A 21,605-nucleotide genomic window follows, 5' to 3' on the forward strand; every position below is an offset into this window, starting at 1 on the left:
ACTGCAACACACACACACACACACGTCAGAGCTGAGAAAGACACTTTATTCTGTAGCAGTGATTCAACACAAACACGAAGAATAAATGGTTTGAACAACAACATGTCATTTGTACACATTTTGTGCTCGTTCGCCATGTTTTTGTTTCGACTGTGCCTCCGTGTGGTCAAACTGTACAAGTGCCTCAGATGAACAGCTGCTGGAACCAAACAGGTCACATCTGGAGGAGAGAACTTCACCCAGTGGTTTTCCTTTCACTGTTTGAGTGTGAGTCTGCACAACACATCTCTACATCGTTTCTGATAATAATAAAAAAAGCACCGTAGATCGATATACAAGATGATATGAAGCTTTTATGGCTCAAATCTCAAACATTGGTACATTTGCTTTACAAAAATATACATATTTTGTAAAAAAAAAAAATTAGAGGAAGTGATCGGGTTGATAATATGACAATTTTTTAACATGTGAAGCATCTGCAACTACAACAAAGTGCAGATTGTAGTAGAATTATATGAGATCTCCTCAAACACACGTTAAAAACAGGTTTTCTCAGGTTGTCGTCATATAATGTGATTAAAGTCGAATATTTGATCCTGATAAAACAAACTGTCTTTCTTCATAAACTGCGCATTACCTTCCAAAATGAGATAAACCGTTAACAAATATATATCTAATTTTAAATCTACATTTAAAAAATGTAAATATCTAAATTTGAAAGTTTTTATGTGCTGTATAATTTACATTGTTTGCCTAAAAGTGTTTCAAAATTGATTTGGACTGAAGCTCATTTAACTGTAGGAAGTGCAATATACTCAAACGACAGAAATAAACTGTTCTCATAGACTCAGCAGCTGAGAAACACAACCAGACAAAAAGTGGTAATTCCCCCCCCAAAAAAGTTCACATTCAATTCAACTTGTTTGTGTATTTATATTTTTCCGTTTTTAAAGTTTCATACTGTTGATCAATTCATTGGAGCTAAAAAAAACTTTCACTTTTATTAAGAGTAACTTAAGAAAAATAGATTTTTACTGTGAAAAGTGGTGGAATAGACATATTATACAACCTGAAGTAGCTTAAGTAAAAACAGTCTGAAAATGTAATTAAGTCACAGATATGTAAGGTCACATCCCCCCCCACCTCCCCTTGATTAAGGCTTAACTTGTTATAAAAAGCTTCATGATGCTGCTGATGCAGTGACAGTTTGATAAAACATTTCAGTTTCACGTTGCATTGTTTGGTTTTCCTGTTTTCCTCCTAGCGACCACCATACTTCTCTACAGCGAGAAGCGGCCCTCCACCTCGTCTGCGATCATCTCACCGATGGCGAGGGAGGAGGTGGCCGCTGGCGAGGGAGCGTTACGCACGTGGAGCACCCGGCTGCCCACATCCCCAACGCCGCCATCAAACACAAAGTCGTCCACAAGGTTGCCATCCCGGTCGAGGGCTTGAGCTCGGACTCCTGCCGGACCCCTGGAGAGGGAGACAACCGGGGTTTCAGAAACCGTTATGTTTGCATTTGTTTGTTACTTATTTAGCAGGATTATGCAAAAACTACTGAACCAAGTTCCATGAAGTTTTGTGGAGGAGTGGGACATGATCCAAGGAAGAAGTCATTTAAATTCGGTGGGGATCTGGATCAGGGTATGGATCCAGGATCTTTGTTTTCAATTACTCTAACATTGTGAGATAGGGCGTTTTCAAAATTTCTCAGAGAATAACTCAAGGATCTTGGTGAATGTAAATGTGGTTTCTTAGGACTGTCGGGCCTCGGCGGAGGTGTGTACTCCGACTTTTCTAGTTGAGTTAGTCAAGAGTTACATGTCTCTTATAAAAAACAGCAAAGTACATAGTAGAACCAGAAGATCCGTTGATATCTAAATAGTGTAATACTTCAGTTACTCTAAAAACTACAATTTACAACCATGTCTGTCCACACTCACATATTATCTGTCTTTAAGAGAGTGAGGGAATTTAATAAAATATATTGAGTGTATCTCCTGGTGAAAGTTATCAGGATATTGACATGTTCTATTCCAGTGAATCATTTCCAGTGAGAAACATGCCGTCTTCACTTAAGAGACTATTTTTACAGTGGAGTACAGAGGACTGATAGAGAGCGTCGTCACATGGTGCAACAACAATCACCTGACTTTGTTAAGCTTTGTTGTTCTTGCTCTGCTGTACGTCTACTGTAACAGTGAGCAAGGTCAATGAGAGAGACTGAAAAACAGAGTCAGGGTTTTTTTGTATGTGTTCACACGCTGGGCCGATGAATCTGGTCCTGACTGAACGTTGTGGCTGCGTGAGAGTCGACAGTTCTTCAAATATCGATGTTGCTGCAAAGAAGCTATGGATTCTAAAACATGGCAGCGTTGCGTGTGTCTTCAACGCAGCAGCACAGAACATCAATGCAGATGTCACAGTTTCATGGTGGGCACAAGAGATTAATGTCACCTATTCAGTTTTTAATGTAATGTGAAAGATGGTCGAATTAACACTTCTGAGTTATGGTGTTGAATAAAGGCCAGAACAACATTATAACGTTGATCTTTGACCTTTTCGATATAAATGTGTTGTCACTTCATTTGACCCAATTAGACGTTTCTGTGGAACTTGTCTCATGAGGTCACCCTGACCTCGACCTTCAAAATCTAATCAGGTGGTTTTATTGGATGATTGTTGTAACTGTAGTGAAATTCCCTTCAGATTGTCCCGATAAATCAAATTCAAAAGATTAGGACAAACATTCCGAAAACATAATAGCAAACCATTTCTGTTTCAAGCTTATGGTCTGACAACTTTGAGAATTTACTTAATTATTATCATTTTACATAAAACCAAAAAGCTTGTAACAGAGACTCTGTATTTCGTGTATTTGTACGTCTTGTATCACGTACCTGAGCACGTCACTCGGCGAGATTTCAGGAATGTACTTCTGCAGCATTTTAACCTGCGCACCGATGAAAACGCCTCTGTACATTTCTCCCATCCCATACTTTATGTTCTTCAACACCAGCTTCTGAAGGCCCCTGCAGCATTAAAAAAGAAAACTACTAAATATTCAGTGTGAATCAAGTATCTGAATACTGTTGTGTTACTGTGCAATTTGTGGATAAACTCCAGAGTTCTATAAAATCATCATAATTGTTAGAAACAAAATACTTTTCAAAATAAAGTTCCAAGCCATAACACAAAGAAGACAATAAGAACAGGTGTATTTTGACGTCGTACCTGAATGAGAGTGCATCTACAAAGTCTTTGGCGTTGAAGTCGTACACTTTGTAGCCCTCCCTTTTGAAGGCAAGCACCGCGTTAGGCCCGAGCCAAACGCTTCCATCCATCCGGGGGGTGAAGTGAACTCCCAGGAAGGGGAAACGGGGATCAGGAACCTGGAAGAAAATATTTCATAAAGACAAAATAAAGAAGCAACAGTTAAAGCAAAGAATGTTTTCATTCATTATTTGGGTCCTGTTAACAGAAGGAGGAGAATGTTTTGAACATACTTACTTTAAATCTGACAAGATATTTCTTTTATTTAAAGTTTTTTTTGTCCTTAATTGTCTATTATATTAGAGTTATACTAGAATTACCAGAATTTTAAATCTCATCTATCTTTCTTTCTTTTTACAAAATATTGGAGAGTGAATTTTCCTGTTCTGTCAGATCACTTTGCTGAGTAATATTCCCCCCCCATTTTATTACTTCTTTAGAAAGCTGAGTTTGTGTAGTGAAGTGCAGCTGAACATATTTAGATTCAACTACTTTGTTTTTTAGGCTTCCCTCTCAGATCCTTATATGGTTGTAAATGTAAATTCTGGAAGTGAAACGAGAGAAACATATGAGGAAGTCCCCACTCTTTATATGGCGGCACATTTCAAGAGAAAGCTGGAATTGAAAAACAAATAAACAAACAGCATAGCAACTCTCTCTCTCTCTCTCTATATATATATATATATGTATATCAATAAAAGAATGCAGGGTTGCAGCTTAATGATCTCATGTTATGTGACTATGAGGCAGTGAGTTCCGTTAAAGAGTCAAATAAAAGATATCTCTTTCTGCCACATAGGGCCGCCAGAGTCCAGACAGTGTCTGAGCAACATCTGTAGATCTAATGATTTATGTGGGTTACACAGGTTTGAACTTGTGGACAGATGGATCTCCAGCAGACTTACAGGGTAGATGTTTCCTTTGACCAAGTAGTGTTTCTCTGGCTTCAGGACCAAATAGTCTCCCCTGAAGGGGACGATCCGCGGCTCCCGACTGCAGCCAGATATCTGCGACAGGCGGTCTGAGTGCAGACCTCCACAGGTCAGGACATAACGACACCGCACCTCGTTACCCTGACGAAACAGTACAGTGCAAAGGCTGCGAGGAACAGGACAGAGGCTAAACACTGTGATGGTTTTATCTGCATGTGTCTCACCTTGTTGTCTTTGATTGCAATTGGATACTTCAGTCCTGTGAATGGAATTAAAAAAAGCATGTAAACCTTTTCAATGGAGCAGAATGTGTCTCTTGTAATTAAAACTATGTTGACACATGAATGTATGGGACCTGTCTTTACCTTCAGTGCTTCCAGCTGAGCTCTCCTTGACCATGGAAATGTCTTTGACTTCATAATCGGTCACCACCGTGCCGCCTGCCTCCTCAAAGTCTTTGCCGTACTGCAGAGCCACCATTCTCCAGTCCACGATGCCGGTGTAGGGGGAGTCCAAGGCCATGATGCCCTGAACAGATGACACGCTGTGAGCCTGATATCTTTTCTCTGGTGTGAATGAAAAACGTTGAAGTGTCTTACTCTGCAGTAAGGCTCTCGCTCTCGGATGGCCTTGCCGTCGATCATACTGAGGTCTCGCACATTGTTCTTAATCCCACGCTCATGCAAAGCTTTCAGTCGGGGGATCTCCTCCTGCTCCACAGCCACAATGAGCTGCCAGAGCAGAAACACAGGGATCAGTACTGAGATAGACACAATGCAACAATCCACATGACAGATATTATATACAGCACCTGAAGGTTTCTGATTTAATTTATAATTTAGAAAATGTCAGATGGTACTTCAGTCAAGGTTCTAATGAGGCTGTTTTAAGTGAAGTTAAAACTAGAATTACTGCCCCTGGAGTCCTTGAGACCAAGTGACAACTGGTCAAGATTTGAAGAAATCCCCTAAAGGCAGACTTGAGATATGATATGTAAGAGGCCACCTCGCCCTTGACCTTTGACCTCCCAACTCTAATCAGTTCATCTTTAAAGTGAACGTTTGAACCAAATTTGAAGAACTTGACCTTTGACACAAGAAAGGGACGAAACAACCTGTAAACATAACGACCGTCTCTGACGTGGAAAAGAAAATGACTCTAATGTGTGTATGGCTGCAGAGTGAGACACAATTCAAAGTTATTTTCAGTATCTATTAATACTTACTAATCAGTTGGTGTCTCGTTGCCAAATGGTTAAAGTGCATATCATAAAACTGCACCACCCGTGGTTCCATGACCAGCTGGGGACCTAGTTGCATGTCTTACCTTCTCTTTCTCTAAACTGTTTGCCTGAATGTGGTATGTCTTATAATTAGCACCTTCACTGATTTATCTAAAGTAAACAATCGAGTTATCTCTGAGAGAGAGCAGACCTTTCCACATCTCTGGTAAGGGAGTCCTTTCTTGTCGCAGTACTCGTAGGCTAAAGTGGCTCCTCGCACACACAGACGGGCCTTCAGCGACCCCGGTGTGTAGTAGATCCCGCTGTGAATGACTCCACTGTTGTGTCCACTCTGGTGCATGGCTGGTGAGGAATAAGAGAAGGGCAGAGGAACAGAAGAATTAAAAAGAAGAAAAATATAGCTAATTTTATAGATTCTCGATTTCATTTGCTTCCTCGCAGAGAGTCACATAAGGACATTGACACCACCATCTTGTTTATACAGTAAATATGGAGCTACATGAAGGTGACACTTTTCAGGGTTATTATTCCAAGGGCTTCAAACCAAATTTCAGAACAATATTGTGTTCACAAATGAAAGCAGCAGGATGTATTGTGTTAAATTAGGTATTTTATTTATATTTGTAATTTGTTATTGTCATTTAAATCACGTTAAATGTCTGACTTTCACTTTTGAGAGTGTTTCATGCAGTTCAGTGGATGAACAGTGTCGGACAATAACACTGTTCAGCTAATACCTTTGAGTTGAAAATATAACTTCAATAAATGTGTTGTGTTCCCAAAAAACATCAAGGTCTATACTTTGTTACTTCCTTCACCACAACAACAGCCACTGTCAAACCTCCACCCACCGAGCTCCTTCTCTTTCTCCACCAGGATGAAGCTGAGGGACGGGTGTCGCAGAATGAGCTCTCGGGCTGTGGCCAAGCCCACGATGCCCCCGCCCACCACGGCCACGTCATGTGTGCTGAAAGACAGGCGGACACACAAGGTCACAGGGGGGTCAGATTTATGACAGCTCCTGATAAACAAGCGTCTCGACAGGGCTGCAGAATGTGTCGAGAGTGGAGCAGGATGTGGGTCAGTGGTTCAATGTCCAACAGGATTGACTGAGCAAACAATAAACCTTTGAATCAGAAGTGTTGTTGATTTTAGAAAACATCCAGGTCTGTCACAAGTTTCTCTGACGGGTAAATCCCATCTGTAAATCTAATTTCCACAGACGACTAGTATCCTTTGGGAGGACTTTTTAAGTTCCAGTGTATCCAACACAGGATTTCACATCATAAAGCATTTGCACAGAGCTGGAGGAACACAACGTCCCAAACTGGAAGAGCTCTTTAAATCTCTCATGGAGGCGCGGGAGCCTGGGGAACAGCCGACATATTGTTTTCATTGTGGGAAATAAGAGCCAGAGTCTGAGCAGCAGCAGCAACTCAATGCCGGGGAGGAGCCAGCAAATCCCAGGGAGGAAGAAAATTCTTGGAAACATCACAGGTCGTCCATCTGCAGAAGTTCTAGATAGAATCAAATTTGAGTTTATGTCATACGTGGCAAAGAACACTTTGTTCTTTTCTATAAAACTTTAAAGTCCTTACTTTGCAAAGTGCACTGAGATAAAGTATGTGGTGGTTTGGTGCGATGCAGATAAAACTGAATTGAACTTCGTGGACTTTAATTCCCTCGTTTGCAATCAAACAAGTAGCACAGATAACTTTTATAGCTGCAATATGTGGCGAAATTGGGTTTTCAAACTAGACAAGATTACGTAAAAAGTCAAAAAGTCTTGACCCAAAAGCCAGAAGTTACAAAATCTATATTTCACTTTCTTTTTTCTTGAAGGAGGCAGGACTAGGGGAAGGGGCCCCGTTACATAAACTGCTTGGCCCCGTAGATCCTGCAGGTCGAATGGGAAACACATGTTGCAGCCATGAACGAGGGGAAGTAAACATGAAGCGGAATGCATGTGATCTGAGGAGGTACAGTTAAAAAGCATGCACGCACACACACGCATACACACACAAACACACACAAACACACACAAACACACACGCGCGCACACACACACACAGCAGAAATGTCACGCAACCTGCCTCTGGATAGTTTAGGAAGTGACAGAGTTAGAAGTTGGCTCGTGGAGGAAGTGCATTGCTCATCTGCTCCCGGTCATCTCCTCACGAGTGTGTGGATTCCTCCCATGAGCCTCAGCTGCTGCCTCCTCCTCCCCCCTGTCAGTCACCTCTCCCCTGTCAGTCACCTCTCGCCTGTCAGTCACCTCTCTCCTGTCAGTCACCTCTCTCCTGTCAGTCACTCCTCACCTGTGCAGTCTGCAGCTCACGTCCCTCAGCACGTGATGCAGCGCGGCCTGAGGAGCCGCTCGACTCAGGATCCGGATCATGGTGGTGTGTTTTTTTTAAAAAGCAGATAAAAAACACCTCAGAGTCTTTTCTTCATCGTTCAGTTCCTCCTCAGCTCCGTGTTTCCTTCCCCCTCTTCCTCCTCTTCCTCCTGTAGCGGCGGTTAGCTGCAGAGGGTCGACGAAGCCACGCCCACGATACACACACCTCCCCCGCCGCCGCCACGACGTATTACGTAAGCGCGTACAGCCAATAGGAGCGCGGGAGGGTGGATGCGTCACGAGGTCAAAGGTCGCAGCGGTGGAAACTTCCCGGACGTAAACATAGATGTCAACAGAACGACGTGTTTGAGGACAGGTGAGGGGCTTTAACCTGTTTCTACTGGTTGAGTGGGTTTTTACATCTGGTGATATTACACGTGGAGGCTGTGGCTGAGCGGGCAGAGAGGTTCGATGCCAGTCTGAATGCCGAAGTGTCCTTGGGCAAGACACTGAGCCCCTCGTAGGAAAAGTGCTGCGTATAGATGCACTGTGTGAATGTGTGTGTGTGAATCTCTGTATATGAATATAACTACAGACTATATAAATACATAATATACAAATACAGACTATATATCAACAGACTATATAAATGCAGATTTTATAAATTCAAACTATAACTACAGACTATATAAATACAGACTAGTTGTATACAGACTGTATAAATACAGACTATATAAATGCAGACTATTTAAATACAGACTATTTATATACAGACTATATAACTACAGACTAGTTGTATACAGACTGTATAAATACAGACTATTTAAATGCAGACTATTTAAATACAGACTATATAACTACAGACTAGTTGTATACAGACTGTATAAATACAGACTGTGTAAATACAGACTGTGTAAATACAGACTATATAAATACAGACTATTTAAATACAGACTATTATATACAGACTATATAACTACAGACTATTTATATACAGACTATATAACTACAGACTAGTTGTATACAGACTGTATAAATACAGACTATTTAAATACAGACTATTTATATACAGACTATATAACTACAGACTAGTTGTATACAGACTGTATAAATACAGACTGTGTAAATACAGACTGTGTAAATACAGACTATTTAAATACAGACTATTATATACAGACTATATAACTACAGACTATTTATATACAGACTATATAACTACAGACTAGTTGTATACAGACTATATAACTACAGATTAGTTGTATACAGACTATATAACTACAGACTAGTTGTATACAGACTATATAACTACAGACTATTTAAATACAGACTGTATAAACACAGACTATATAAATATTCAAATGAACTGAGACAACTTCATATACATGAATTGATTACCTTTTATTTTAGTATTTTGGTTTGATTTTTGTGAAGAAGTTTGTGAGCTAAGTGCTATAGAATACAGGTATACTTTTATTATTCTTATTATTTGACAGTGTTTTCCAGCTCCGAGACATGAGGCTCTTATCGAAGGCGGTGCAGGCCGCAGTGAGTCAGAGGGGGCGGAGCCACAGACACTTCTGGGGTTGGCTCAATGCAGTTTTCAACAAGTGAGACAACTTCCATTCACCTGCAGACTAACTGGACACGTGTGGCAGCTGCACAGTGATGCAACACGGCACTGTCATACACAGAAGTCATTCAAGGCCATGTGGGAATTAAAGAAACTCTAAAGCGCTGATCAGAAGCAGAAAAAATTATTATAAATATATAGTATAAACTAGACTCTGTACCCAGTAGACTGCATACCTGTGGTCAGCTGTGGCAAATATTAGATGAAGTAAAGACAATAAAATAATTCTACCTGAATATATTTTATTTTAACAAAGCACAGATTGCACTGTTCCCTCTGGTTGTGAAAGGTTTTATTAGTTTTTTTTTAAACGCCACATTTTAAGTATATTAAATAGAATTTTTTTAATATAACTGTCAACTAGAATGTGGCTCAGTAGAGTGAATACCATCCCACAACAATCTCCTTATGAAACCACATGCTTTCACTTCGTTCCGTGGAAATCCGCTAAGTAGTTTTTGTATAATTTTGCTTACAAACAAACCAGCAAACACACAAACACACAGTCTTTCGTGGTCTACAAATACAGATTATTATTATTATATCATTTAATTCACACATCCCTGAGGATGTCAACAAAAATGGAACATCATATTATTAAGTGTTAACAAAGGAGTTAAAGAAAATGACAAATGTCCACACATGTTTTCAGAACCTGAAGTTCCCTGTGGTCTTATTTAGTTTAACCAACAGGCAGAAAGAATCTCAAAATAACTCTAAAAAGTTGTGAAACACAGAAAAACAAACAGATGTTGAAATATTTTCAGTATATTTTGCTCAGATGACCTCGTGGGCAGTTTGCCAAGTAGACTTTATATTTATTCACCCTCTTTCCTATCCTCACTGTCACCAGCGTGTACTTGTAATGTTTGTCCATCCTCTCTCAGGGTCGACTATGAGAGGATCAAGTCTATCGGCCCAGACCGAGCTGCAGCAGAGTGGCTGCTGAGGTGTGGGGCCAAAGTGAGGTTCCAAGGGTTCGACCGGTGGCATCACGACTACAACGGACTTCCCACCGGACCCCTGGACAGATACAAGATCCAGGCCATCGACGCTACTGAATCCTGCATCATGTTCAGAGGCTTTGACCACCTGGGTCAGTGGAGAATGTTATGTTCTGGTCCTCATGACTTAGAATTCAGCAAAACCAAAGTTATTTGAATGAATCCCCTGAGGACCATGAATATATCACACAGTGTTGGGTTGACAGACTAACAGAGTGGGGGTCTGTGGGGTCTTAAATTGAATAATTTGAATTTTAGGCTTAAAACTGTGTCTACAGAAAAGACTGTGGATACCCACTGTCTCGGTCTGTAGTTTAAGAGATAATATTGCATTTTTGAGGATTATTCTCTACTTCACCTTCTCTCCAATTATGGGGAAGTGAAAGTAATCCTGGGACTTGACATACTGTAGGTCTTCAATTCAATTCTTTGTGGTCTTAAGTTTAACGTGTTCAAACCTGCAGAAACCCTGCCATCAAAGTCCTGTTCAAATTAAATATTAAAGCTTAACACGAGCTCGATCTCGGCCGTTGACCTGAAAGTGATAACGGCTCTGAGTTAACAAGAAAGGAAAGAGACGGGTGAAAGTGCATCTCTCCAAGTCTGATGATCCAAAAGTGACGCAAGTGGCCGGGATGTTTTACAGTGAACGGACACGGACACTTCACCATCTCTGACCTTGTTAACTGCAGCGTTCAGTAGAGAAAATGCTGATTCTTGTTTTTTTTTCTGTTCATTTTTCTAGATGGTTTGAAACATTTGGTGGAAATGAAGTTCAACAAGTGCATCTACATTGAAGACACGTGTCTGGAGAGGCTGAGCTCCATAGAGAACCTGCAGGAGAGTTTGAACACGATGGAGGTGGTGTCGTGTGGGAACGTGACCGATAAGGGCATCATTGCCCTTCACAAACTCAAGTGAGTGTTAGGACGTTACCTTCAAAATACTCTTTCCGGTCCATGTATGCTCTTATTTTGTAACACTAACGAGTATTAACTCCACACAGGAATCTGGAGTCTCTGTTTCTCAGCGATCTGCCGGGAATCAAAGACAAACAGACGACAGCAGACAGACTGCAGACGGCACTCCCACGTCTGGATTTAACGCTGGACCTGAACTGACAGGTTCTCACTTCGTAGAGCAAGTTATTATTGTAATGAAAAAACCCAATGTTGAAGGAGGAGGGTGGAGCTGCAGGGCTTTGATTGTCCGAGGAGCAGATCCTTAAGATCCTGGAAACGTGATGCCAGCCTCCGAGGGTTTAGTTGTGCTGATAGTGAAGTTATTTCTAAGCTTGTGTGATCAAATGGTAAAGAAACAATCCACAAAGAAAGAAAGAAAATAGTTAAAGCACTTTGTGATGTCGACACCAGTTCTTTTTTTGATTGGTTGAACATTTCTTTACTTTATTATATTCTCAACATTCAACCCCACATGTGGGTCCACAGGCAGAAACAGTTTGTGAAAATTCTGAGGATTTCAAATCATTTCTCTTTAGATTAATTTGGCGTTTGTACAAAATCTGAGGCGAGACGGACGGTGGAAAACATCCTTAGCACCAAAGCTCCAGAGATAACGAGTACAAAGTGGTGTTGTTACTGATGAATGACGGCGAGGGAGAGATGAGGGAATGTTTAAAAGTGTATTAACTCCTGATGTCAATAAATATTTTCAGAAATGTTCATTAGTCGTGACCAAAAACATAGTCTGAGTCCTACATTATTTAACTTATTCCAAGACATAAAAACTCAACTACCAAAAACATGTCACTCTCACATGTTGCATTATATAAAAAAGAAATACATTTGGCAAACCAGGCAAGGCAGTACGTCGTAGTTTTACCTTCAGTCTACTCAGCGACTACAAGCAGAGCGGCACGTCGCTCCTCGTCTTCACACGTCTACACAAAGTACAAATCGACTTGAAATGTAGGCAACATACATAAACCAGCGTGTCCGACTCCACACGCTGGGGATAGTGCATAGACCGACATCACCTCATGTGGAAAAACAAACTGTAAAAAGTGGTTGAATCCTCTCGATTGCTTTTAGAACCACGTAGCTTCCCCTCCTGAGTGTTTTGTTTAGGAAACAGCAGATCGATGGTCAGGATTTGAGTTCAGATCAGGATCAGTGGGTTTAGATGTTGGGGAGGTGGTAGTTGAACCTGCGCAGGTTGTTGTAGTACTTCTTGTTGTCCAGAGCCGGGAAGATGCTGCTGCCGGTCAGCTGCGGCAAATACTGGAGGGAGGAAAGAGAACAAACATATATAAAGCAAATTATATTTATAAGGCAAATTATTATTTCATCCAGGTTCCCTCTGGTAGTGAAATGTGAACGTATACGTCACCAAACTTTGTTTTACAATCAGTTTCCCAGGGGTTTTGTTTATTCTACATAATCATAATACTACAACTACTAATAATAATAAAAGAAGAAGAAAACCGCAGAACAGACACTGATATTTTTTCCTTGTTTCATCAGATAAAATGTTTTGAAAAATGTGATGTTCTCGTCTGGATTACAATAATTTGAAGTTATAGACTGCACATAAAGATGAATGACTGATCCCCGAAAGTTTCCCCCTGGTGGCTGGCTGCAGTATAGGTCGTAAACCCTGCATCCTCCATGTTAGAGGAAAGGACATAATGAAAAAATGATCTGTCAATAAAGTTAAGTTTCATTCAACCCAAGAGTTTAAAGTTTCTTTCACAATTTGTCCTTTTTTAATACGAGTTTGATTTGACAAACCCTGACTGACACCAGCCCTGGGAATCAGGAGCTGTGGTGAAAGTCCGGCGGTCATTCATCCAACATGAGGCCGCTCACCCCGGGGGGGAGCTGCTTGCGGGGGAAGCGCGTCCTCTTGTTGCTGGAACGATCCTGCTCACGAGACGAGCTCTGGCTCTTTTCCCGCAGGTGGTCGAAGTACGGATGCAGGAGGAGCTGCTCACAGGTCAGACGCTCAGATGGGTCCATCCTCAGACAACCCTGAACCACGGAGGAGGACGAGGGACAGAGAGGGACAGAGAAGGAGAGAGAGGGACAGAGAGGGAGAGAGAGGGAGAGATGGTTTCTCTTTGATGAGCAGCTGTAGTTACTAATTTAAGAACATAGTTTCTAATTTGTTGTGCAGATACAAAATGTAAAATTGCCTGAAAGTAGAGTTTTCCATGACTTCACTATAAGAGATGTAGTAAAACATGCACATTTATTGAGATTAAAATCCAAACTTTATGTGTAGCTCATGTGTTTTAGGTTAAAAATGCATTTGATTCGTATTTCGCTGATTGTAACATCGTTACCTTCATGAGACTCAGAGCTTGATGTGAGAGGTTCGGATATTTCTGCTCCAAAGGTTCCTACACAAACAGAAAATGTTTCATAAGGTACATTTCACATTTTCCTGTATTTCTTAATTTTAATTTACATAATTGATCTTCTTCATGCTGAGCAAAACCAGCAGAACTCACCATCTCCTGTGGCTCTGGGATGGAAACTCCACTGAAGAACTGGTTGTTGCTGAAAACCTGCTGATGTCGAGGGATCAGATCTCCTGCAGAGACCAAGACGAACAGGACAGCCAATGCAACAAGGATATTTAAATATCGTCGTATTTCATCACAATATGGAGAAGTTATAAATAACAATGTTGACAAAAATCAATAACTGTGGAGCGGCTGATCTCACCGAGAGTCTTTCTGATCAGGTACAGTTGGTCCATGTCGGACTTCCCGGGCCACAGAGGGATCCCTGACAACAGCTCAGCAAACACACAACCGATCGCCCACACGTCCACTGGGGCCCCGTACTGAGTGTCCCCCACCAGCAGCTCGGGGGCCCGATACCAACGGGTCGCCACGTAGTCTGTGTAGTAGTCACATGGACCAGCTGATGACACACACACACACAAATACAAGATGTGAGCAGCACAACTTAAGAGTGAATTTCCCTTTTTAGATTTTTACATTTGTATGAATTGTATGAATTGTCATGAATACAGAAAAGCGTTATACATATACAGACATTTACCATAAATTTTGTACACATCTTTTTTGGCAGAATAAACATTTAGATTCTTTCTTTCGACCTCTTTGACCCCTTGAGTCTTTGGTGGCTCCTGAATTCATTCACGTATTTTTAATTGATGTACTTGTAATTTAATGTTTTATGTTGTTTTAGTCAACCCCTCTTTAAAATTTAACAATATACTCATGGATAAATATTTCATTTGTAAATTATTTTTAGAAAGTCTATTTTTATTGCCCATCAAATTTAATTTAGTCTATTTATTAATAGATTAAGAACTCGAATTTGCTATTTATTACTGTACAATTAATCATTAATTAATAAAATGCTTTATAAGAGCACCTTTAAAACACTAACACAAACACTGAGTCAGGGACAGTCACGTCCACCAGGGGTCACTGTTGATAAAGTCTGAAAGTCTTACTGAGAATCCTGGCAAAGCCAAAGTCACAGAGTTTGATGACCTGATGTTTGGTGATGAGGATGTTCTCCGGTTTCACGTCTCGGTGGATGCACTGCAGACACACAAGCATCACGGTGTGAGTTTAAACATGTTCAGAGCTGTTGAGGATAAAGGGACTGTGTAAAAAGGGGAGGGGGGGGGAGTCCAGTTAAACGGGGGTGTTTGTTGTGTCTAGGTGATGCATTAACTGTCGGTCAGCCAAGGGGAAGGAATTCTTGTTGAAGAAAAGAAGAAGAGGAGGAAGAGGAGTCATAAAGCAGGGGGGCCTGGTGGGAGCTGGAGGAGGGAGGAGACCGGAGGAATTTAGAAAACAAGCCGAGGACAAAATTCCACCGAGTCGGTCACTTACATTTTGTTTGTGGCAGAAGTTCACGGCCTGAAGCGTCTGCCAGGTGATGCTCTTCACCAGGTGCTCGGGGACACTGCGAGACACAGAGCAAACGTTAGAGGGGAAAATGTTCCTGTTTCATCTGAGGGACGGATAACGACGAGGTTCAGACACTGGAAATATTAGTTTGACAAAAGTTCACTAGCTGATCATTTTTCCAATTAACGTTTTATCTTCCTGAGTAAAGTCATTATCTGCTGAAGTAGAGATCTTTCAATTCACTAGATACAGATTTTTAATTGGATCTGTCCCAAAATGCACTCCCTCTTTTAAATATCAGACCCGTAATCAAGTCTGATTTAGTAATTTTAAGAAAAATGCGTCCAATATGTTAAATTATCTCTTTAATACTAATTTATAACCTGTGCTGATGATTTGTAAGTTGTTTTATTTTGTCTTTCGTGTAGTTTTCATATCACGTTCTTTTATATTTCAATCATTTACTTTGTATTTATTGCTGTAACAATGACTCCGACCTCTTGGTGACACTTGAAACGTGCTTGAATAAAGATACAATTAATCCTGATTCTGATTCAAAGTCAAAATATCGACCTCATGGTGGCGCTGTAGAGGAGGTCAGGGATCAATAAAGCATATAAATCAGTGAGATTGATCCTCTGGGGACCTTGAATGTTGTGGACTGAGAAACAGGCTTAAACTTAAACCAGGACTAAGTTTGTTTGTTAGAGTCGGAGTCTTTCTCTGTGACTACAGTTGTTCAGCTTCTCGGACACGTCTCGTCCCTCGGACGGCGTCAGACGACAGCGAGCCGCCCAGCCGCTCCCGTCCTGAGGCTCAACACTGAGGCTTTGTTGCTTCCAGGGACCATCGTCCATCACTGTTGCCGTGGAAATGGCTAAATCGAGCCCTGTGACTGGCAATTAATAACAATCTCCGCCCCTTCTCCGCACTTTGTTTTCTCCTCTTTTGAACCGTCTGTGTCCAGAGGGCTGCAGGCCAGGACCAGAGGGTGGGGGGGGGGACCAGACAGCGAAAACACTCCATATAAAATGTGGCCGAGCGAGACATCCCCTCGACAGCAAAGCATTCTGGGAGAGCATCACTGTAAACATTCCACAGGGGGACGGGTCAGCGTCCCAGGAGACCAACATTGTGCCCATCAGAGTCGCACAAAGCCCAGTGTACGCTGTGGTGTATGTGTAATGTAGAAGTAATAGAAAGTACACAGCACGTTGTTAAATGAAAAGCAACCAAAGTCAGATTTATACTGGTCAGTATCTCGGTGCACCAGTTCACCCAGCAGCTGTGAGTGTGTGTGGGTCTGTTTTTATTACATAACCAGTGCATAACAAGTGTGTACGGCTTCTAACAGCGAGAATTTGTTAAAATCACTATTTGTATAGTTTGTACAAGTTCGTTTCTTCTCATGTCTTCTTTTGTAAACACACATTTTATTCTATTCTGTATATTTATATTATTATTACTTGCACCAAGGAGGTTTTGGTTTTCACCCCTGTGTGTTTGTGTGTTTGTCAGCATGATTACACAAAAACGGTTTTCCACAACAATTGGTGGAAAGAAAGAAGCCAATTAAATTTTGGAGTGGATCCGGACAAAAGGGGCTGATCCAGGATTTGTGCTGCAAAATAGATCGTAGTTTCATAGGGTGTAGGAGTAACTCAGCTGCTGTACGCTGACAAATAGAGTTAGAAACCTGTAACTACCACTGATTCAGTAGAGAACCAACAGTTTATATGCATCTGTTATTCTGGTTGTTATTGTTCTGTTTTCTATTACTTTCTCAACTACTTTATTTGTGCTGCAATGGAGCCTGAAAACATTTTAAACATGATTACAGGTGTGACAATAAACATCAGGTTTCATGGTACTTTTATTTTTTTATTTTTATGCCTAAATGTCTGTTATTTGCTGTTGTATTAGTTTCCTGTTATATTTTGTTGTCGTCTTGTCGATCTTGTGTCTTTTTGTTTGTTTTGTGTGTAACGTGTCGGTTCCTTTGTGACAGAATAAAACTGTGAAATTTGGCAAAAGAGCCAGAAAGTCCAGTCGTCAGTTCAGCAGCTGGAAACACAAACTCTCCTCATCTGGGGATTTCAACTGCATCACATTCTTAAGATGCTCAGGGAAACTGAGATGTGAAATCCTACAAATCCTGAACAACTGAACAAAGTACGATCCTGACCAGCTACTGAATGGACCTCGAGATACAAAGTCTTGAGTCGACGCTGCTTCTCATAAGGATGAAAGTGTAACTTTGAGTCAGAGTCTCTCACCCTCTGGGATGTCGGTCCAGCTCGTTGAGGACCGTGTGATCGCAGTACTCGAAAACCAGGTGAAGCTTCCGCTTCCGCCGAAAAACCTCGATCAGGTTCACCAGGTTGGCGTGTTTCAGTTGCTGCACACACACACACACACACACACACACACACACACACACACACACACACACACACACACACACAGACACACACAGACACACGCACACGAGAAAAACATTAGAGACAGAAAGAGACATGCAATCTGCACATTATCAGGAAAAGGCAACAACAGACACAAAACCAGTTAAAGCGACTTTAGGAAACCAGTCCAGTGTGTGGTGTGGGGAGCGATCTGTGGTTTGCTCTAATCAAACAGACTGAACTGTTTCCAGATGGTGATAAACATGCTGTTGCCCCTGACAACCCGTCCCCATCCTGTCGTATTTATGAGCCGCTGGAGTCCAGTCGGCCGCGAACACCCCCACCCACAGCATGACTAATTAAACCTGCGACCACTGTACCACAACGTCTCAGAAGGTGGAACGTGAAGGAAAAACAGACAGAGCAACATTCAGATCAAACTCAGCTGCTGAAGTCCAAGTCTGGTGGGAAACACTAAGACCTCAGAACTTTGAGATTTGAGATTAATAAACTGATATTAACAAAAGATCAAAGACGTCCAGCCGAGGCCGAAGCTTTTTCAGGTGTTAAAAGTTGTAGAATTTCTCCTTTTCTGTTATTAAACTCCAGACATTTCATATTTTAAGTTCCTGCAGAGCTTTTCCCTCCGTTTGATAACAGGCCTGTAAACCTCTTCTAAACGAGACGTTTTCTGTGCTGCAGCCACAAAGAAAGTTTCCCCTCTGCAGAATGAACTGCCACCGTCCCTCCTGCTGCTCGGCACAACAGAGAGGAGAGTGTTTCTTTAAAAAGGCCATAAAAACAGGATCTGCATCTTTAAAAACATCAAATAAAAACCTCACAGTCAAAAGCTGCATCGACTTTGCATCTTTACTGTCTGTTATTTTTGTGATGTTCTTTTCTTTCCATAGACGTGACTTAGCTGAAAGTTTATCCTGATACATTTTTTATATCTGGACTCTGCTCTTCATTGTTTGCATGAAGTTTAAGTCCTAAGTTTTTAAAAGAGACGTGTGTGGAGACCAGGAAGAGAGAAACGATGTAGTTTGTAAAAAGTTAGACGTCAAAAAATGTAAATGCTCTTTGAAAGTCAAAGTTTAGGTTTGGTTTGACTTAAGATGCAGAATTAGCTCAAAACTTTGATTTATTAAGTCAAAATTTAGATTTTTTAAAATTTCATAGGTTTGAATATTTCATCATTTCAACTTAATAAGGAAAAATGTTGACATTTATTCATATAATTTTATATTTTTCTCTAAAATGTTGACTGAGAATCTCATGATTTAGATTTTTCCTCACAGTTTTGAGAAAATAAACTTTACTTTTGCAAACTATCTCATAATTCTGACTCTTATAATCCTGATTGCTCCTTAATTCTAAATCAGTTTTTGAATAATTAGAAAAATAAAAGCGTGACCTTGTGTGTGTGTCGTCACCTTGAGCATCCGGATCTCCCTCAGTGCGATCTTTTTGATGATGGGATCGTCCTCCGACTCCACGAACTTCTTGATGGCGACGATCTGCCCCGTGTCTCTGTTCCTGCACTTGAAGACGACGCCGTAGGAGCCTTCTCCGATCTTTCCGATCTTCTCGTACTTCTCCATCCTCAGGTCAGAAGGAAAGGAAACACTTGAGTCCAGGGAGTCGAACCTACGACAAGTTCACAGCAGGGAAAGAAAACTGAGGGTGATTTCACCGCCTGCTGCTTTAAGTTCACACAGTTAAGGTCAGAATTCATATTATGATTCATATTAACAGGTGATATGAGGGTTTGAGCTCAGAAAAGAAAAACTGTGATGCTTTTATAAAACTAAGAACTGATTCAGATTCATCTTTTGTGAATATACAGAGAAGAACAGTACAGATTTGTGATCAAGTCCAAACTACACCTGGAGAAGCAGCGGTCAGGTTTTATTCTCCACATGTGAAACAGACTTCACGTGATAATCAATGTGCTTCAAGTTTAAGAAGCAAAGATTCACGACAAATATACAACAAGACTAAATGTGAGTGGAAAATATATAAAATAAGAAGATATTCATATTTAAAAAATAATAATAAATATAATTGAAAATGTAGAAAGAAAACAAATAAGAGAAAAACAAACATTGTAGTAAAAATGGAGAATAATAATAATATGGTTAGCTTAAGAAAAGAATATGTGTTTTGAATCTGTTTTAAAAGAAGGAAACTTGTAGCAGATCTTAAATAAAGTGGTGGAGGATTTCAGAGAGTAACTGATTAAGACTTTGCGGTTTGCTGCGACAACTTATTAAATCAAATAATGATTCATTTCATACACGACTCTTTTACTCATATTAATCTCCTTTTAATTTCTGTTTGTATTGTCTTATGTTGCTTTTACATTTCATTATATCTCATGTAAAACACGTTGAATCTCTGACTGTTCTCTACCAATAAACCTTCTACTACTAATTTAATATGAATTATAAAAATACCTGCAGCCGAGCTCAGTCGAGTATCATGCATTAGGGCCTAAATGTTAACTTAACCTCTTAACCTGCCTCCAGAAGACAGATTTAATTGCTCAGAGCAACATTACACCTGCCGGCAGTTACATTACGTAAGGAACAACATTTGCAATGCAAAGTCTACTGGGTGATTTCCCAGAGGAGAGACACAGAGAGAATAACACAGGGGATGAAATCAGAGATCTGCACTGACACACACAGCAACTGGCAAAGTCTGAATAAAACAGTCAGGACGACATCCACAGCTTTAAATATGATAACATCACAACATGAGATATGATGAAACTTAGTTAATATAAAGTCTGAGTCAAGTTCCCCAATGAAACAGCTGATGACCCAATATTCCTACAAATAAACCTTCCAGAGATTAATCAGCTGATTGAAAAGTGAAACTTACTTTGAGGGGAAATGTCCACAGGTGAAGGAAAGAGGAGGAGTTTTCTTCTTCTTCTTCTTCTTCTGTCTCCTCCTGCAGACACAGACCTTCCTGCTGGAGGACCTCAGCTCTTCTGTCTCATCTCATTCTACTCTGCTGCTTTAAAGATGCACCACTACCTCACATCCGGCCACAGCTTTCAAAATAAAACCCCTCCAGCCCGCAGCACTTCATTCTCTGAGGCTTGACGGTTTGTTTTTTATTATTATCCTTAATTAATTAACTGACCCATTCAAGCAAGTTACATGAAAATATATTGTAGGCCCCATTTTAGTGATACATTTTGTATATATCTTTATAAATCCAATGTATTAATCTAAATAAATATATGAATTTATTGCAGCAGAATTCAGAAACCCTTATTCATCTATTTAAATCATAGTAATATAAATATTTACTGACTGAATCTCCATGAATATAAGGTATAAACACAGCATGTTTTATACACTGGGTTATCTATTCATACATTTACAATTTACCATTCATTTCTTTGCTTAGCTCTTCTTTTTTAAAGTTTTAATTGATATATTTTCACTCCTATTTTTCTATTTTAATAAAAGTCGTCACTTTGTTGAACTGTTGAAGTGATGATGTTAAAATGGTCGTTGACTCTCTTGAAGCTTTGTGCTTTCGACTGAAGTTAAGATTTACTTAATGAGGTGATTTACATTGAAATAAAATACTATATTATACAATTGCATAGAATAATAACGTGAGAAAATATATTCAGAGAAGCCAACAAAAGCTCAATTTAAAGCACTGTAACTCTAAGATGATGCTTTTTGTGTGAAATCAGGTGATTTTTACTTGAAGACTGGCTGTTTTATTCTGAAGGTGACATCACCTGACTTCCTCTTCTATCCACTAACTCAACTTGACACACTTCTCTCTCTCCTCCACCAGAGGAGCTTCAGACTCCACCTGCAGAAAGACAGAGGAGCAGACTCCTCTGGTGCTTTTTCACACATCTGGAGATGTTCACACCTTGTTTATT

The 21,605-nt window shown here is 40.4% G+C and overlaps 3 protein-coding genes across 6 annotated transcripts; 1 reads left to right on the forward strand and 2 right to left on the reverse strand.

The window, feature by feature from the left end:
• Positions 1 to 32: 32 nt before the first annotated feature.
• On the reverse strand, positions 33 to 8,003 carry l2hgdh (L-2-hydroxyglutarate dehydrogenase). Its single transcript, XM_034577336.1, has 10 exons — positions 7,770 to 8,003; positions 6,303 to 6,418; positions 5,642 to 5,793; positions 4,808 to 4,939; positions 4,574 to 4,736; positions 4,433 to 4,467; positions 4,182 to 4,349; positions 3,238 to 3,395; positions 2,904 to 3,035; positions 33 to 1,476 (listed from the first exon to the last, which is right to left on the reverse strand). Exons 1-10 carry the CDS (start codon positions 7,847 to 7,849, stop codon positions 1,281 to 1,283), a joined length of 1,332 nt encoding a protein of 443 aa, XP_034433227.1. The 5' UTR covers positions 7,850 to 8,003; the 3' UTR covers positions 33 to 1,280.
• Positions 8,004 to 8,059: 56 nt separating this feature from the next.
• On the forward strand, positions 8,060 to 13,117 carry dmac2l (distal membrane arm assembly complex 2 like). 3 transcript variants are annotated; one of them, XM_034577361.1, is made up of 5 exons: positions 8,060 to 8,165; positions 9,283 to 9,396; positions 10,307 to 10,515; positions 11,169 to 11,340; positions 11,430 to 13,117. In XM_034577361.1, the coding sequence occupies exons 2-5, from the start codon at positions 9,302 to 9,304 to the stop codon at positions 11,542 to 11,544; spliced, it is 591 nt and encodes a 196-aa protein (XP_034433252.1). In that variant the 5' UTR covers positions 8,060 to 8,165; positions 9,283 to 9,301; the 3' UTR covers positions 11,545 to 13,117. The 3 variants fall into 3 exon arrangements, with proteins under 3 accessions (XP_034433252.1, XP_034433254.1, XP_034433253.1); XM_034577363.1 differs by having other exon boundaries at positions 8,097 to 8,165; positions 9,293 to 9,396; XM_034577362.1 differs by lacking the exon at positions 8,060 to 8,165 and adding an exon at positions 8,232 to 8,255.
• On the reverse strand, positions 11,800 to 20,671 carry cdkl1 (cyclin-dependent kinase-like 1 (CDC2-related kinase)). Of its 2 annotated transcripts, none has more exons than XM_034577344.1 (10): positions 20,573 to 20,671; positions 19,120 to 19,339; positions 17,558 to 17,679; positions 15,264 to 15,336; positions 14,876 to 14,966; positions 14,113 to 14,313; positions 13,896 to 13,978; positions 13,728 to 13,784; positions 13,252 to 13,413; positions 11,800 to 12,663 (listed from the first exon to the last, which is right to left on the reverse strand). In XM_034577344.1, the coding sequence occupies exons 2-10, from the start codon at positions 19,285 to 19,287 to the stop codon at positions 12,562 to 12,564; spliced, it is 1,059 nt and encodes a 352-aa protein (XP_034433235.1). In that variant the 5' UTR covers positions 19,288 to 19,339; positions 20,573 to 20,671; the 3' UTR covers positions 11,800 to 12,561. The 2 variants fall into 2 exon arrangements, with proteins under 2 accessions (XP_034433235.1, XP_034433236.1); XM_034577345.1 differs by having other exon boundaries at positions 19,120 to 19,333; positions 20,573 to 20,659.
• Between the last annotated feature and the right edge of the window lie 934 nt (positions 20,672 to 21,605).

The sequence above is a fragment of the Hippoglossus hippoglossus genome, chromosome 22, assembly GCF_009819705.1.
Source record: "Hippoglossus hippoglossus isolate fHipHip1 chromosome 22, fHipHip1.pri, whole genome shotgun sequence".
Taxonomy (NCBI): Eukaryota; Metazoa; Chordata; class Actinopteri; order Pleuronectiformes; family Pleuronectidae; genus Hippoglossus; species Hippoglossus hippoglossus.

Excerpts from the sequence above, each read along its gene's own strand:
- cdkl1 (XM_034577344.1), bottom strand. The coding sequence starts at position 19,287 with ATGGAGAAGTACGAGAAGATCGGAAAGATCGGAGAAGGCTCCTACGGC. Across the intron at positions 17,680-19,119 it reads GGGAGATCCGGATGCTCAAG|CAACTGAAACACGCCAACCT; the intron begins GTGACGACACAC and ends GTGTGTGTGCAG. Across the intron at positions 15,337-17,557 it reads CTGGACCGACATCCCAGAGG|TGTCCCCGAGCACCTGGTGA; the intron begins GTGAGAGACTCT and ends TGTGTCTCGCAG.
- l2hgdh (XM_034577336.1), bottom strand. The coding sequence starts at position 7,849 with ATGATCCGGATCCTGAGTCGAGCGGCTCCTCAGGCCGCGCTGCATCAC. Across the intron at positions 3,396-4,181 it reads TCAAAGGAAACATCTACCCT|GTTCCTGATCCCCGTTTCCC; the intron begins GTAAGTCTGCTG and ends ATTTTCTTCCAG. Across the intron at positions 1,477-2,903 it reads TCGCCGAGTGACGTGCTCAG|GGGTCCGGCAGGAGTCCGAG; the intron begins GTACGTGATACA and ends CTCCCTCTCCAG.
- dmac2l (XM_034577361.1), top strand. The coding sequence starts at position 9,302 with ATGAGGCTCTTATCGAAGGCGGTGCAGGCCGCAGTGAGTCAGAGGGGG. Across the intron at positions 9,397-10,306 it reads CTCAATGCAGTTTTCAACAA|GGTCGACTATGAGAGGATCA; the intron begins GTGAGACAACTT and ends ATCCTCTCTCAG. Across the intron at positions 10,516-11,168 it reads CAGAGGCTTTGACCACCTGG|ATGGTTTGAAACATTTGGTG; the intron begins GTCAGTGGAGAA and ends TCATTTTTCTAG.